Source organism: Ailuropoda melanoleuca, chromosome 6 (genome assembly GCF_002007445.2).
Source record: "Ailuropoda melanoleuca isolate Jingjing chromosome 6, ASM200744v2, whole genome shotgun sequence".
Taxonomy (NCBI): domain Eukaryota; kingdom Metazoa; phylum Chordata; class Mammalia; order Carnivora; family Ursidae; genus Ailuropoda; species Ailuropoda melanoleuca.
Genome location: NC_048223.1, coordinates 7,306,692 through 7,324,346, shown reverse-complemented (window position 1 = coordinate 7,324,346; position 17,655 = coordinate 7,306,692). Strand labels below are relative to the sequence as shown.

At 37.8% G+C, this 17,655-nt stretch overlaps 1 protein-coding gene across 11 annotated transcripts in view; it reads right to left on the bottom strand.

Moving 5' to 3' along the window:
- The window catches only part of TFDP2 (transcription factor Dp-2), a 177,411-nt gene that overhangs the window by 26,911 nt on the left and 132,845 nt on the right, over positions 1-17,655 (bottom strand). For 10 of the 11 annotated variants that reach the window (XM_019797119.2, XM_011221859.3, XM_034661884.1 and 7 more), the window contains 2 exons: positions 6,976-7,138; positions 2,977-3,123 (listed from right to left, as the gene is read on the bottom strand). In XM_019797119.2, the coding sequence (XP_019652678.1) occupies positions 2,977-3,123; positions 6,976-7,138 (310 nt within the window). The remainder of the gene's footprint in view (positions 1-2,976; positions 3,124-6,975; positions 7,139-17,655) is intronic. The other variant, XM_002916860.4, reaches the window with a different exon arrangement.

The following is a 17,655-nucleotide window of genomic DNA, read 5'->3' as shown; positions in this document are numbered from 1 at the left end:
ATAGCAGAATTGTGGTAACATCATCATTAATGAAACCCATCCACTTAATAAATACTTGATATGCAGTACTTGTTGCTATTTTCAAATTCTAATCAGAGTAACAGCTAACACTTAGTGAATACTTACTCTGTGTGCCACCAACTCAACCAAGCACTTTACACACATTATCTTTTTTTTTCCTACACACATTATCTGAAGGCATCATCACAAGACCCTATGAGGTAAGTACTATTGTTATCCATTTGCATGTAAGGAAGTAGAGGAATGGAGGGTTAAGTAACTGCCCAAGGTCACACAGCTAGGGAATGGCAAGAGTCAGGATTTGTACCTAAGCCATCTGGTTCCAGAGACCTTACTATTAATTACTTTCTTATATTACTCCCTAACCCAAAAAATGAGGTAAAATCTCATTTAAGATTTCATTTTAACTGGCTTTTAAATGGGCATAGCTCCTAATACAGATAGCCTATATAGTCAATGCACAAGTCCTACTTGTAGTAAGGAACATTCTTATGGGACAAATTTCCCAGCTTCACACTATTATTTTCCTCACTCTTACAACTACCTAGAAAATAGGAATTAGGGTCTGAATTTCCTTGTAGATGAGTTCCTCACTGTGTCTTTGGGCAAAAGTCAATGACAACAAACATGACATTTTTCTTGTCTACTCCAACAGTGTTGCTTTTTTGCTCCCCATCTACTCTAGTCTGCACCAAGAGTTTCCTCTCATTCCTCTTCTAACCACTAAAGCACTTTCATCCTAAATTACTTAAGATTCACTTGAAAAATCTATGTGGCTTTCTATATTTGAAACGAGTTTCCCCTCTCTATCTGCAGCTGTGACAGGCCAGGCCCCTACCTGCCCCTCATGCCCCCCATCTAACACCAGGCCAAGTTGTATCGATTCTACCTCTAAAACACTTCTCCAACCTCATGCCACTGACTTAACTCAGACCATTTTCAATACACCCCCTCAATTTCCTTCCTCATCTTCCCGTCAGTTCAATTTCTAACCCATCAGGAGGGTGATCCCTTAGAATATGTCCTATCAGTTCTCCTGTTAATAATTTTTCAAAAGCTTCCCACTGTTTCCAGAATCAGGCCTCCAAAGCTTCACACTCAGAAATCTACCCCCTTTAGACCTGCCTGCACTCTGGTCACACCCAGCTGCGTGCATGCTTTCTTATGCCTGCCTCTGCCCATGCAGGGCCTCTGGAAGGCCCTCCCTGCCCTGAACCACTGGGCAAACACCCTCCTCACCACTGAGCTCCAGGAAATTTTTTCTTTTCTTGGTAAAGACCTCTCTCATCTCCCTTACCAGAGAATCTGTACATACGTCTTTCACAGGAATAACTCATCACAGTTTGGTAACTTCTTTTATGTTTTTCCTTTCCTCAATTAGAATGAAAGCTCCTGGGGTCAGAGATTTTTTTGTTTTGTTTTGTTTTAAGATTTTATTTATTTATTTGACAGAGAGAGACAGCCAGCGAGAGAGGGAACACAAGCAGGGGGAGTGGGAGAGGAAGAAGCAGGCTCATAGCAGAGGAGCCTGGTGTGGGGCTCCATCCCACAACGGTGGGATCACGCCCTGAGCCGAAGGCAGAAGCTTAACGACTGCGCCAGGCAGGCGCCCCGGGGTCAGAGATTTTGTCTTGTATAATCTTTGGGTACACACACAGTAACTGCTAATAGATTTTTTCTTCTTGAGGCTTTGTTATCAGCTTAATATTACTGGTAATAAAAACAATCCTTGGGACACGTGAGTGGCTCAGTCAGTTAAGGGTCTGCTTTCGGCTCGGGTCACAATCTCAGGGTCCTGGGATCCAGTTCTGCATGGGGCTCCTTGCTCAGCGGGGAGCCTGCTTCTCCCTCTGCCTGCTGCTTTTTCTCTCCTACAAATAAATAAAATCTTTAAAAAAAAATTAGAGAAAAAAATTAAAAAAAAAAATTCCACTCTTTCAGAAGGAGACAAGGAGCTCATTTCCACTCTAGCATCTGAAAAACATTCTACAACCTCTGATGAACGTCTAATTTCTCCCTCCACCCACAAGTACAATACCAAATAAATTCTGATTTGCTGAGTGGAAAAAGGACTGAGAAAAACATGAAAGCAACCATATTTATTGCCAGAAACTATATTTAACCTCAATTTATTCCATTTATGGCCATGACCGTACAATTATGTCAAATCAATTTAAAACCAGAAGGTCAGGGTACATGCTCATATAGGAAAGATTTTCTATAATGATTAAAGTTAATGGAATAAAAAATGTTTTTGCACACATCATCCCCAAATTCATGTAAGCTGAACTTTCTATCCTTTCTGATAAAGATACAGATGAAATATCGTTCTGTTGCCACTGATGTGAGAATCAAAGATAAAAGTTTAAACACAAAAGGTAAACAGCCAGTTTGATCTTTTTTTTTTGAATCCATACAGCAAGCATTTAGTCAAATAAGATATTACTTCTATCTATGAGTTGTCAAAAATTTATTAGTAGAGTGCTCAGAATTAAACTAGAATAAAATAAAGACCTTCTCTAAAAAACAGTAAAATCAAGTTATTTAATTTCTATGTCCCTCAGTTTCATCAGGACATCAAACTATACACCTCTCTAAATCTCCTTCCAGTTCTAAAACTGTACACAGAAGAGTCTGTTAAAAAAAAAAAAAAAGACGTAGTATACATGAACAAGTAGAAATATTTTAATATTATATGTATTTCTAAATTAAAATGCCTCTTATGGGGGCACCTGGGTGGCTCAGTTGGTTAAGAGTCTACCTTTGGCTCAGGTCATGATCCCAGGGATCAATCCCTGCATCGGGCTCCCTGCTTGGCGGGGAGTCTGCTTCTCCCTCTCCCTCTGCCACCCCTCCTGCTTGTGCTATCTCTCAAATAAATAAATAAAACCAAATAAAATGCTTCTTATGAAAAATAAAGCAAACTACTATTTAAAACAGATTTTCCTCACTTACCTCAAGATTTTGACATTCCTGAGCAGAATTGGTAGGCAGGCCAATCCACTTGATTTCTTTTTTTTCCTTTGAAATTATGTTCATTGCCATTAGCACATTTAAAGCATCATAAACTCTTCTCCTAATATTCTTCTGGTCATAAGCCTGCTAAAAAATATTTTTAATGAGTGATACATTTCAAGGGTTAAAATACAAAGGATATTAAGATATTTAATTAATATCTTTATTATAATATCTTTGGAGTGTTTAAAGAATTCTATACCCAGTGAAAATACCTTCAAAAGTAAAGATGAAATAAAGGTACTTTCAAATAATCTAAAAGATAAAACAATCTAAAATATAAAGATTATGTTAGCAACAGATCTAAATTAAAAAATACTAAAGGGCTTTCTTCAGGTAGAAGAAAGGTGGATGGGATCCAAGGTGGAAGTTTGGAGATGTAGGATTGAATGAAGCCCAACACGAAAGATAAATATGTGGGTATATCTCAATTAACACTCACTTTATAAAACAATAATGTCTTGTGGAATCAAGAATATATACAGAACTAACATACATGACAACAGTATATACATCTGAAAGGGGTAATGGAGTTGAGTTGTTAGTTAAAGTGGGATAAAGCCCTGCACTGTCTGGGAGGACCTTAGACTTTGAAAAGTCAAGGATGCATGTGCTTTTCAAGTATGTAGTCCAGGGACTAGTGCTGATCTAAAAACTTTTACTAGTCTACAATGAAAATAGGGAACTTGCACCAAAATGTCGTCATATAGATCACTAAAACACACTGTTTACTTCAGCATTTTTTTTTTGGTAGGAAGATTTTTCTAAATGAAGGAGACTATGTTAACTTAGATTGTGGAAAAAGCCCCCACCTTCATTGTGGGCATGGAGTTCCTAAGAAAAATCCAATCAATCAAATGTCATGATAATAAGGGATGGTGGCGAACACTGAATACAGCTAAACTTAAACAGGTGGGAGATTTAAGTTACAAAAGTGAATTTAAATATCAGATGTCCTGACACTGTAGAAATAATAACATAATAAAAAAATATCAGGAGACAACAGAGTAGGCCTGCTGATGTTCTCCTTGATATTTAAAGGGGTATGGGATTGAAAGCAGATGAACTATTCAAACAGATGACGTACATAATAATAGAGGTTTTGGCAAAATATATTCATTTAAAGTTGTAATAACAACAACAATAATATTATTCTTTTAACAACTACCACTAATATATTCAATCTGAATCTGTGGTGAACAGGAAAGATGGGAAATGCAAGTAAATAGAAGCATATTCATTTTTTTCCCTTCATAATCAACAGATACTGGTTTATAGGTGATAACAAATGAAAGAAACAAAATATTGAAGTTACTTAAAGTTATAAAGATAACCAATTAAAGAACTAAAGACTACAAACCTTCCAATTTATCAAAAAACAAAAACAAAAACCCACACAGCAGGGGATAGGAAGAAAAAACCCCAACCCTTACTTCTTGTATCCAGGGATGGGGATGGAGGTGGTTAGTAAAAATGTGTGTTAGATGATGAAATGTGCTAAGAAGAAATGCCTCAGTACAGTGACATCTAAGTGAAAATTGGAGGGGAGAGCAAAACCATGTGGCTCCTTAGCAGAGATTGAGACAAAGGAAATGGCCAGTGTGATAGCCTGATAAGGAACATATCCAGCACATTCACCCCAAGACAAAAAACAAACAAAAATCCCCATCACCTGGAACTATAAAAACTCTAATGCCATTTTTAGGTCAGAGAGGAAATTAAAACCAAAGTTACAGAATATGTAAAGAATAACATTATATCAGAATCAATGGGAAATGGCTAAAGCAGTGAACGAGAGGAAAAGGCACAGCTATAAAGATTTTCATTACTAAACAAAAATAATAAAAGTAAAGTATACACCATATTCTACAAGGCAGAAAAGTAACAAAAGTAACTTCAGGAAAGAGAAGAGAATATTAAATGAAGACAAAAAAAGAAATTAACTGCAAAACAGGAAGGTTAGTACAGATTCAAGAGATGGTTCTTTGAGAAAAATAATAGCAAATAATTTTGAGAACAGGTATGAAATGGAAGATTTTCTAAGAAAACATAAAATACAAATCTGACTCTAAGGGAGATAAAAATTCTAAACAGACTAATTACCAAAGAAAAAATGGAGAATTCTATTTAAGCTTTACCCCCCACCAAATCTCCAGGCCTAGATGGTATCACAGGTGATTTCTACAGTATGTCAGGGAAGAGAAATACACATTCAATGCTATTAAGCCTGTAATGGAGTAAAGGGGAAGAAGAAGAAAGAAAAAAAAATTTTAAATTTTAAAAACCAGCATAACACTGCAAATCAAAACTGCAAAGATAGTAAGAACAAAAAAACCCTACCAATCTCATTTATGACTATCAGTGTAAAACTCCTAAGTTTCCAGGAAACTATACAGAATTTGATTAAATTCAATATCCATTTCTGATTTTTTTTTTTTTAGCTAAGAAAAAAGAAAGAAACATTCATTTAAAAAAATCAAATTATGGTTGCTAGCATCTCAAAATAAAACCTATGTCATAATTAAGGTTGGAAGACTATAAATATTTCCACTAAGGTCAAGAACTGTTTTAAGAATTGTTGTGGAGTACATATAATATGATTACATTTAAATAAAATGCAAACTGATCTATGATGATAAAAAGCAGATCAGCAGTTGCCTAAGAAGGAGGATAGATTACAAAAGGCAGAAAGAACCTCTTCGAAGAGAGAATTGTTCTTTACCTCCCTCTAAAACAAATAAATAAAATCTTTTAAAAATAAAATAAAAAAGGAAATAAATTTTATTATGTGTATGCATAAGGAATTTTTGGGATGATACTCAAGAAACTCATAATAGTGAATATACCTTTGGGGAGACAGGTTAAGGTCTGTGGTAATCAGGAGATATTTTGGGGAGCCTGGGTGGCTCAGGTGGTTAAACATCTGCCTTCAGGTCATGATCTCAGGGTAGTGGGATCGAGCCCTGTGTCAGGCTCCCTGCTCAGCGGGGAATCTGTTTTTCCCTCTCATTCTGTACCTTCCCCTGCTTGTGTTCTCTCTCTCTCAAATAAATAATAAGTAAATAAAAATCTTTTCTAAAAGGTGAGATATTTTTTACTATATACTCTTTGGTACAAATGAATTTTTTTGGGACATGTTCATATATTATTTTTTCAACTAAAAACAAGATGAATTTTTCAAACTGACTTAGACACAGAAGAAACACTAAAGAATTCAGAAACATATCCAAGGTCATTCAAATATAGAAAGTATGTTTAAGAAAAGTATGTTCCTGGGCACCTGGCTGGCTCACTTGGTTAAGCGTCTGCCTTTGGCTCAGGGTCCTGGGACCGAGCCCTGTACTGGGCTCCCTGCTCTGCGGGAGTCTGCTTCTTCCACTCCCTCTGCCCCTCCCTGTGCTTATGCTTTCTCTCTCTGTCTCTAATAAATAAAACCTTAAAAAAAAAAAAAAAGTATGTTCCTTTTGTAGCCCCCAAAATTATATTTTAAAAATACATGTTGGGGCGCCTGGGTGGCACAGCGGTTGGGCGTCTGCCTTTGGCTCAGGGCGTGATCCTGGCGTTATGGGATCGAGCCCCACATCGGGCTCCTCTGCTGTGAGCCTGCTTCTTCCTCTCCCACTCCCCCTGCTTGTGTTCCCTCTCTCGCTGGCTGTCTCTGTCTCTGTCAAATAAATAAATAAAATCTTTAAAAAAAAAAAATAAAAATAAAAATAAAAATACATGTTAAGCTTTATGTTTAAATATATAATAAAAGAACCCTTTCTAAAACAAAACAGAAACTCAACAACAAAAGAATTCCCCAACTGACAATATGAAACCCTCAGGTAAAGGAGTCGGGGATTCTCTAGGTTGTCTGAGTCCTTAACAAACGACAGTCAAACCAGAGACACACTGTTCCACCATCACAGTTAAAGTCAAGTGCATGATGGTACCTACCGAATCAGCGGCCAAATGGTTATTCGAATTGGTGAACTCTGATACCAGCTCATCAGCCACTTCATTATATGACGTTGTACCTTTCCGCTGAACTTTCTCACACACTTTCATGGAAAAATGTCTCAAGCCTTTCCCATTTTTATCTCCTTTTTTGCTTCGTTTACTAAAAGAGAAAAAAATACATATTTATACACCAGACTTCCTTTACAGAACTATAATGTGAGAATATAGTAACCTGATTTTTGCTTTAAGTGGTAAATTTTAAATTGAATTAGAGATGAAATGTTTTGAACTTAATTTTTGCCTTAAAACCCAATAAAGTATGAAGTTAGAGTGTTTTCTATACCCATCATTCATTTATTCAACAAATATTTATTGATCAGTTACTTACTATTATGTGCCAGGTACCGCTCTACACACTGGGAATAAATCCATGAGAAGAACAGACAAAAACACTGTACATATTTACCTTTTTGTATTCTATGTATGCTACAATTCTTTTTCACGTAAAATCGAAAGTACCACTATTCTCAGTTTCATTATCTACTCAAATTTCAAACAGAGGTCATTGGTATTAATAAAATATCTAAGCGTTCGATTATTTTAACTTTCGTTAATGCCTTGTCCTAAACTTTCGCAACTTATTAAATTTTCAGGGGTTGTATTTAGTTCTACTAATTTCTGAGTGTCAACTATATGACAAGAGCTGTAGTAGGGACTAGAGTACAAAAATGACAACTGAGGCAAAATCCTTTCCCTCAGTATGAGTCTTGGGGGAGGGGGAAAGACAAATCAGACCTATTAAGGACAAATAATTCCAATATAGTAAGGTAAGTAACAAGTGAGAGTTATTTACAAGTTCATGGGAATTGGGAAGGGCATATCTTATCTAATCTAGAGGAGAAAGACTTGCTGGAAAAAGAGCCCAGTGAAAACAATCAACAAAATGAAAAGGCAACCTATGGAATGGGAGAAAATATTTACAAACCCTTTATCTGACAGGGGGTCAACTCTAACAACTCATTAATAAGAACAACAAAACAAATAACCCAATTAAAAATAGGCAAAAGTCACGAACAGAAATTTCCCCAAAGAAAACACACGAATGGCCAACAGGTATATGAAAAGGTGTTCAACATCACTAATCATTAGAGAAATGCAAATCAAAACCACAATGAGATAGCACCTCACATCTGTTAGGATGGCTATTCAAAAACAAAAGACAAAAAAGGTAAGTACTGCTGAGAATGTGGAGAAATTAGAACCCTGGTACACTGGTGGTGGGAATGGAAAATGGCACAGTCACTATCAAAAAAGTATGGAGGTTCCTCAAAATATTTAAAATAGAATTTCCATATGATCCAGCAATCCTATTTTTGGGTATATATCCAAAAGAACTGAAATCAGAATCTCAAAGAAGTATCCACACTCTCGTGTTCATGCAGCATTATTCACAAGAGCCAAGATATGCAACCAACCTAAATGTCCATAGGTAGATGAAAGGATAAAAAGGATAAAAAAAATGTGGCCTATACATACAGTGGAATATTATCTGGCCCTAAAGGAGAATGAAATCCTGCCATATGTGACACCATGGATGAGGCTGGAGGACATTATACTATGCCAATCACAAAAGGACAAATAATGCATGATCTCACTTATATAAGGTGTCCAAAACAGTCCAACACATAGAAGCAAAGAGTGGAATGATGCTTTCCAGGGGCTGGAGGGAAAGGGAAACTAGGGAATTGTTCAACAGGTTCAATGAAGTCTCAGTTATGCAAGATGAGCAAGTTCTAGAAATCTGCTGTACAACACAGTGCCTACAGTTAATAATAATGTACACTTAAAAGTTTGTTGGGGGTAAATCTCATGTTAAGTGTTTTTACCACTGCCACCACCAAAACAAAAGAGAACTGTCAAGAGAAGGAAGTTAGGAAGGGCAACCAGGCAGAAGCAGCAGCAGTAAACACATGGGAGAGTGAAACAGATGATAAATGTTCAGAGACTTGGAAACAAACGGCGCAGTATTACCAGAATATAAAGTGCAAGGCAAAAGATGAAGCAGAAAGGTAGATAAGGGGCCGGGCCCTTAAATGCCATGCAAAGGAACCTGTACTTTATCATATTCCTTTAGTATAATTATATTCATTTGTAAATTATTAACACAGTCTACTGTGTTATATATATAAGAAACAGACTAAACGTACTTTTTAAAACAATGAGGGAAGGCCACCTGGGTGGCTCAGTCAGTTAAACACCTGACTTAGGCTCAGGACATGATCTCAGGGTCCTGGGATCCAGGCCCACGTCAGGCTCCCTGCTTAGCGGGGAGTCTGCTTCTCCCTCATCCTCTGTCCCTCCCCCTGCTCATGCTCTGTCTCTCTCTCACTTGCTCTAAGTGAATAAATACAATATTAAAAAAAAAAAAAAGAAAATAAAAGAACGAGGGAGGGACAGATAGCTACTTTCTTTTTTCCACATTCCAAAGAGTCACTACTACCACCACCACCACCACTACTCCTACCGCCGCCACCACCACTCCTACTGCCGCCACCACTACCACCGCCGCCACCACCACTCCTACCACCGCCGCCACTACTCCTACCACCACCACCACTACCACCACCACCACCACCACCACCACTACTACTGCTGCTGCTGCTGCTGCTGCTGCAATACTGGGAAGCCACTAAAGGTACTAACATGTGAGATTTTCAGTTAGGCAGAGATTCTGGCTGCAAAGTAGAAGATGCGTTTATGAGGGGCAAAAGCAGAGACCAGGTGAGAGGCAAGCCTAGGCAAGAAATATCAAAGTCCTGAAATTGGGGCAACTGGATAAGTAGGATTGGATAAGAAGAGAAGGATTTGCATAAATTTTAAAGATAAAAATTTATCTTTATCTTTACTAAGTGACTGATTGATGTGAATGTTAAGAAAGAGGAAAATAAGAGAATGACTCTTAGAAAGAGGGGTCTTTACTGAGATCAAGGAGACAGGAACAAATTCATGGGTTCCTTTTAAGCCTCCTTATTCACATGGTCCAATACTTAGGTAAAATCCATATGGAGCTATTGAGCACTTGAAACCTGGGAAGCCTGAATTATGATGAATTCATTGAATTTCGAAGATTTGTATGAGAAATGAATGAAAAAATATCCCACGAATATTTTTTCATAAATTACATGTTGAAATGTAATATTTTAGATACACTAGATTAAATAAGAGATATAAAAATTAGTTTCAGGGGCGCCTGGCTGGCTCAGTCGGTAGAGCATATGAATCTTGCTCTTGGGGCTAGGAGTTTGAGGCCCATGCCAGGTATGGAGATTACTAAAAAATAAAATCTTAAAATTAATTTCACATTTGTTTTAATTTTTTATTTTTATTATTTTAAAAAGATTTTATTTATTTATTTGACAGAGACAGAGACAGCCAGCGAAAGAGGGAACACAAGCAGGGGGAGTGGGAGAGGAAGAAGCAGGCTCGTAGCTGAGGAGCCTGATGTGGGGCTCAATCCCATAATGCCGGGATCACGCCCTGAGCCGAAGGCAGACGCTTAACCGCTGTGCCACCCAGGCGCCCCTGTTTTTATTTTTTAAACTGGTATTAGAAAATGAAAAATTACATGTGGCTTGCATTACATTTCTATTGGTCAGCAATGATATTGAGTTTGACATGTCAGTAGAATACCCCAATTGATATATTCAATAGATAACTGCATATGTAAGTCTCACTCTGTAAGTAAGTGAGCTTATAGGATAGGTCACTTATAACTCATCAGCATGTGTACCCATGCCAACCTTCTTCCTATCAGTCTTAGAGGATTAGGTATCCCTTTTGTTTTTAAATCTAACTTCTTTTAAGATAACAGCTTAACTGAAATATAATTCATGTACTGTAAGCTCCATTTTTTAAAGTACACAATTCAGCAGCAACGATCACCACAATCTAATTTCTTCACGCTAAAAAGAAACCCTGTACCCACTGACAGTCATGCCTCATTCCCCCAGGCTTGCTTGCTTCCTTCCTTCTTCTTTCTCTTTTTCTTCCTTCCTTCTTTCCTTCCCTCCTGTCCTTCCTTTCCTTTCTGTCTCCTCTTTGTTCCTCCCTCCCTCCTCCTTTCCCTCCCTCCCTCCCTCCTTCCTTCCTCCCTTCCTCCCTCCCTCCCTTCCTCTTTTTAAGCAGGCTCCATGCCGAGTGTGAAGCCCAATGTGGGGCTTGAACTCACGATCCCGAGATCAAGACCTGAGCTGAGATCAAGAGTTGGATGCTCAACTGACCAAGCCACCCAGGAGCCTCCAAAGTCAACTTTTCAACTTGAAATTTTCACTCCAGTGCTTCTGTTTCTGTATTGTTTGCTCTCCTTGAGCTGTTCTTTCCAGCATTTGTTTGGTTTTAATAATACCTTTATTGTGAAACTGGAATCTAATCAAAACTCCAGATCCAACTACCACTTTAAAGGAAATACCAAGGACAGAACAACATGTTAAACTATACTGCAGGGATTCCATAAGCAAACTCTTTAGGCTTTTTCTTTAGTATACATGATGTGGTTTCTTCAACTATAAAGTTGTAAGGGAAAAAAGGAGGGAGTGAAGGAGAAAGAGAGTGAAGGGGGAAAACAGATACAGGAGGGAAATCTACAGATTTTGTAAGACATACAAATTTATTTAAATCCTGATTCAAATAAACTATAAACACACACACACACACACACACACACACACACACCAGTTATGGGGAAGTCTGGGAAAATAGCAATAGCAGCACAGTTTTCAAACTCTCCAAATCCCCACATAAAAACAGAGCAACTAGATAGCAAAACCAAAACCCCTTGACAACGTTTACAACAAAACTAGATGACAAGGTATCCTCAACAAGTCCCAGAATACAAACCACCAATACCCAAAATACCTGCCCAATAAAGAAATCCTCATTGGGACTGCACCTAATGGAACTCAGAACAGGATAATCCCAAAAGAGCCATCATGAATTTACTAGAAAGTACAACAGGCCAATTTGAGAGCATCAGCTGAAACAAGGAGTTTTACCCTCTTCAATACCAGCCGAGTGCTAGGACCACAATAAGGTTGCAACAATCTAGTCTGTAGGACTCCTCCAATTGATTTTCAGGAGAAAAATGACAAATATGGGAGGTAGGCCAAGTATCTACAGACAGTAAGAACATCTGAAGAAGAAAATAAAAAAAAATCAGAATAAATATTAAATGCTAAATTCAAGAATATGTTCAGAAATCAAAGAAGAAAAGATAAAATCAACCCAGAATGACAAGTGCCAAAACATTCTAGTAAAATTATGAATTTCAAAGAAAAAGAATCCTTTATGCATCTAGAAGAAAAAGAGTATCAGATTTTTAACAGCAAGGCATTATGCCAGAAGAAAATAAATATATTTAGGAAACTGAGAGAAAGTATGAACCATGGACTTCTGTATCCAATGAAACGGACTTTATCCAAATATAAAATGCACAAACTCAGGGATTACTATTCCCATAGGCTATTCCTGAAGAAAGCACTAGAGCACAAGCTTCAGACAATCAAAATGACTAGAGAGACATTCACATAACACCTGGTGATGTTACCTATAGTTACCTATAGATCTAAGACTAAATGAGGACTAGGAGGGAAAAGTACAGTATACTGTAGTGGGTATATGCTCCAACACTGTGGATAAAGTATGACTATTAAAAAAATGGGGAGGGGGTACCTGGGTGGCACAGTTGGTTAAGTGTATGACTCTTGGTTAAGAGTGATCTCAGGCTCTTGAGACAGAGCCCCATGCTGGACTCCATGCTTAGCGCAGAGCTGCCAAAGACCCCCTCTCTCTCTTCCTCTGCCCCTTCCCCAACCCCTGTGCGCGTTCTCTCTCTCTCAAATCTTTTTTTTTTTAAAGACTTTATTTATTTATTTGATAGAGAGACAGCCAGCGAGAGAGGGAACACAAGCAGGGGGAGTGGGAGAGGAAGACAGGCTTTCAGCGGAGGAGCCTGATGTGGGGCTCGATCCCAGGACCCTGGGATCACGCCCTGAGCCGAAGGTAGACGCTTAACGACTGAGCCACCCAGGTGCCCCATCTCCCTCAAATCTTTAAAGGAAATTGGGGAGAGCACAGAGAGAGCGTATGCAAAAAATTTTTAATTTTTCAGTAACCACATTAAGGGTGATATTAGTATTATTTGGGACATTAAGTGATATAATATGGGATAAAACCAATGAAATAATTATCATATACACTAATTCTATTACCCTTTCATCTTCTTAGTCCCTAAAAATCAGGATTCTTAGCATGGAAGAAAGGGGAATGAGATGTAATGGAGAAGAGGTTTAGTAAGATTTGAATTGCAAATATCAATGTGAACCCATGAAGTATTATATATCTTTGTGTGTGTCTTAGTTCTGTCCATTTAAAAGGACTAGAAAAAAAATGACCAATCTAGTTGCAATGAGCATCTGCAGCCCCCAACTAGAGCCTGCCATATAATTCTCCCTAAAGGAAATCAGGGCTTCTTAGAGAAATGGCTGATTCCAGGTATAGGGCGGGAAACATATAAGATGAATTTGGAACATCTTAAAATATCAGGTAACAAGCACCAAAGACTATTAGGGTCATGTCAAAAGGACTTAAAAATTAATTAGAAGAGGCTCCCACTAGCCAAACATGGGACAATTTAAGGTTCAATAGTGATAATAACTGCAATGTACGAAACCCATCAAGTATGTTCAATTCATGAATTCATAATGACACTTTTAAAAGGAAAGATTTGGTCATCTTTGGAGGAAGACCAGGAACAAGTTCATCAACTTGAAAACTGGCCAATAAAGGGAAGAGATCAGGCATTTATTCTGCTTTCTTGTATCAATTGTACCGCCAGGTAAAGAAAGAGTAGAAGAACTGAACTGTCTTTATATAAAAGTAGTGCAAGTAGTTAGAATACTACTAATTGCACTCCACAATGAATTAACAGTTACAAGCTTTAAGCATCAGTGGTGTGCACATCATAAAAAGAGAGACAATGGAAGAACACACCACTACGTAGTCTTGCCAAGGATCAAACATCGGTTTGATAAAGCCACTAAATCTTACTGCCAAACTACAGGACATACAGAAAACAGAGGAATATGTTGAGATGCACATGAGTATGAAATCAATAAAATCTAGGCTGTGGGAAATTGCACAGGTCAAACAGCCTAGTTTCAACAACTGAAGTATAAGGAAAATAATGGGACAGAAGGGAAACCTATATAAAAGAGATATCAATTTTTTTTAATGGACAAGACTAAAATGTACAAAAAGGATGCACATTTAGGTAATAGAACTATCTAAACCTTGAAGGAAGTCATTACTCTAAAAATCAGAATAACAGTTATTTATAGGAGAGAGAGGGTATAGTGATTGGGATGGGGCACAAGAAGGGGCCTCTGGGTTCTACTTCTTGATCTGGTGATGGTTACAAGACTGTTTGCCCTAAAGTAATTTATTAGTCATACATTTGCTTTTTGGTGATTTTTCTGTATCTGCATCTTATTTTACCAAAAAAAAAAAAAAAAGGCAAACAAAACATGATATTTGAAACAACTAGAAATCTGAGCAGTTACCCCATATTTGATATTAAGGAATTATTATTAATTTTCCTAGGAATAATAATGATATTGCGGATATGTTTAAAAAGGAGTCTTTTTAGATATAAGCACAGAGATTTATGATGAAAATGATCTGCTTCACAAAATGAGATATGCCATGAATTATTGTTGAAGTTCAAAGATATGCATATAAGAGTCTCATGATATGAGTCATCTACTTCTGTATTTTAAAATCTCTAAAACAAAGAGTTAAAAAAAAAAGGAGAGAAAAGGAATGGTTTGAGCCTATTTTTCATTATTTACATTGGTTTAGTCCTTAGCCTGTTTTCTATACTCAGACCAGCTTTCTCAGGAAGGGGTCTTTCTACATCACGATACCATATTAATACAAAGGAGAATTCAACCTATACAATACATAACTCTGGATCCTACTGCAGTTCTCATCTAGATGCGTGACAGAACCATTCACCCAATCACCCAAGACAAACCAGATTCAACCTATGTTCTTCTAATGACCTTTCTATCAAATCAATCTAATTCTACCAAATCTAATCTAATTCAAGTCCTAAACAGTTTTGGGATTCAACTTCTCCGTATTCCCACTGCCCTAGTTCAGGCCCTCATAATCTCTCTCAGAATAGAACTAGAGTCTTGTAAGGGTTCTCCTTTGTGCTGTCTAGAGGCATTCCAATCCTTCCTCCATAAGACCATTATGGTGATCCTTCTTTGTTTTCTTTTTTAAGATTTTATTTATTTATTTGAGAGAGAGCAAGAGAGAGAGTGAGGGGCACCTGGGTGGCTCAGTCAGTTAAGTGTCTGCCTTTGGCTCAGGTGATGATCCCAGAGTCCTGGGATCCAGCCCCGCATAGGGCTCCCTGCTAAGTGGAAAGTCTGCTTTTCCCTCTTCCCTGGCTTGTGCTCTTTCTCTNGGATGATAGTGGTGGGGTGGGTAGAGGGAGAGAAGCGGACTTCCTACTGAGCAGGGAGCCTGACATAGGGCTCCACCCCAGGGGTCTGGGATCCTGACCTAAGCCAAAGGCAGATGCTTTACAACTGAGCCACCCAGGTGCCCCATTAATAATTTCATTTAAAAAAATATTTAATTATTTATTTTAGAGAGACAGAGAGACAGTGTGAGTGGGAAGGAGGAGAAAGAATCTGAAGCCGACCCTGCAGCCGACCCTGCACTGAGTGTGGAGCCCCATGTGGGGCTCAATCCCACGACCTTGAGATCATGACATGAGCCACAACCAAGAGTTGCATGCTCAACCGACTGAGCCACAAAGGCCCCCCAAGTAATTTCATTTTTTAAAAGAATCCACCAATTCCTGTTTGCTACATATATTTCCACACAAAGCTCACTCTATGCTGATTTGCCCTTAGAGTTTGGGGTATTTAGATACAAATGGCTAGCCACACATAAATTTATATAATCAGTACAAGTTAGGTGGGAAAAGTAAATAAGAATTGCTAAAAATAGGGGAGTGCATGAGTTATTTTGAAAGAAATGTGTATGGGGTTTTATATTTATGCTAAGAACTGGAAAATGGTTTAAAGTAAATCAAAATCTCAACTCCATATTTATTAACTTTTTAAAAGCCAGGGATGAAGCAAGGTTGTTGGTTTTCATGTAATCCTAGGTCTTTTTTAAAAAGGGAGCAGTAAGATAATCATAGGATAGTTTAGGGTGATCACCTAATTTGCCCTCTACAATCGGACGTGGATAATTTTTTTTTAAAGATTTTATTTATTTATTTGAGAGAGAGAGCGCGCACACAAGTGGAGGGGAGAGGCAGAAGCAGACTCCCCACTCAGCAGAGAGCCCGATGCAGGGCTCAATCCCAGTAAACTCAGGACCTGGGCCTACGGCAGACGCTTAACCATCTGAGCCACCCAGGTGCCCCAGGCATGGATAATACTTAAAGGAAGAAACTAAACACAGTCCTTAAAGAGGAACAACTAGACTTTTAACAGCTATTAAAAGCTGATGAACATACTCTTGAAACAAAGACAAGACTACATATAAGAATTTTATGATTATTCAGTGCATGAAATGATAATAAACTTGAAAAAAACTGGTTAAATATCAACAATGGTAAACTATTTATTAGCTACATATTTTCAACAGTTTACTTCATTTAACCCTGACCCACAGTACCCCTCCATCTGAAAAACAGAACTACCAAGTATCCACCTCACAAGGCTGCTGTGAGGATTAAAGATACAGCAGATGCTTTTTCTCTTCATGAGCCACCGGAATTTTCATAAACAATACAAAACTGAAGGATATTACTCAGTACTGGTCAAAGCAAGAAATTAAGCTTGTTCTTTGGAAGGCTGGTAGAGCATCGCGCCGAAACAAACCCAACCAATGTTCACATTAAGATTCAACAGAAATAAGAACAGCTCATACCTGCAGTACATAGATAGGAGACTGCTCCTGCAACCAGTTCTATAAAAGCTTCACTGAAAGTTAAGGAACAATGCCTCTAGTAAAAGAACATTAAAAGGTAAAAGAACTCAACAACAAAAACAACCCAATTAAAAAATGGGCAAATGACTTATACAAATGGCCAATAAACACCTAAAAAGATGCTCAATATCGGTAATCATTAGGGAAATGCAAATCAAAACCACAATGAGATTAGGATGGCTATTACCAAAAAGTGTTGTGGGAATGTGGAGAAACTGGAACCTTTGTACACTGCTGGTGACAATTTAAATGGTACAGTCACTGTAGAAAATACTAGGGCCTTGCCTCTATAATATATAAAGAACTCTTACAACTCAATAACTAAAGGCCAAAGGATATGGAAAGCCTTCAAAGAAGACATACAAAGGTCCTATAAACACATGAAAAGATGCTCAACATTATTAGTCATTAGGGAAATGAAAATCAAAACCGTAATGAAATATCATTTCATATTCACAAGGATGGCTATAATAAAAAAGACAAATGATAAGCATTGGAAAGGATGTGGAGAAATTGGAACCTGTTGCTGGTGGGAATGTAAATGCTACAGCTACTCTGGAAGACAGCCTATCAGTTATTCAAAAGGGTAAAGAACTATCATAT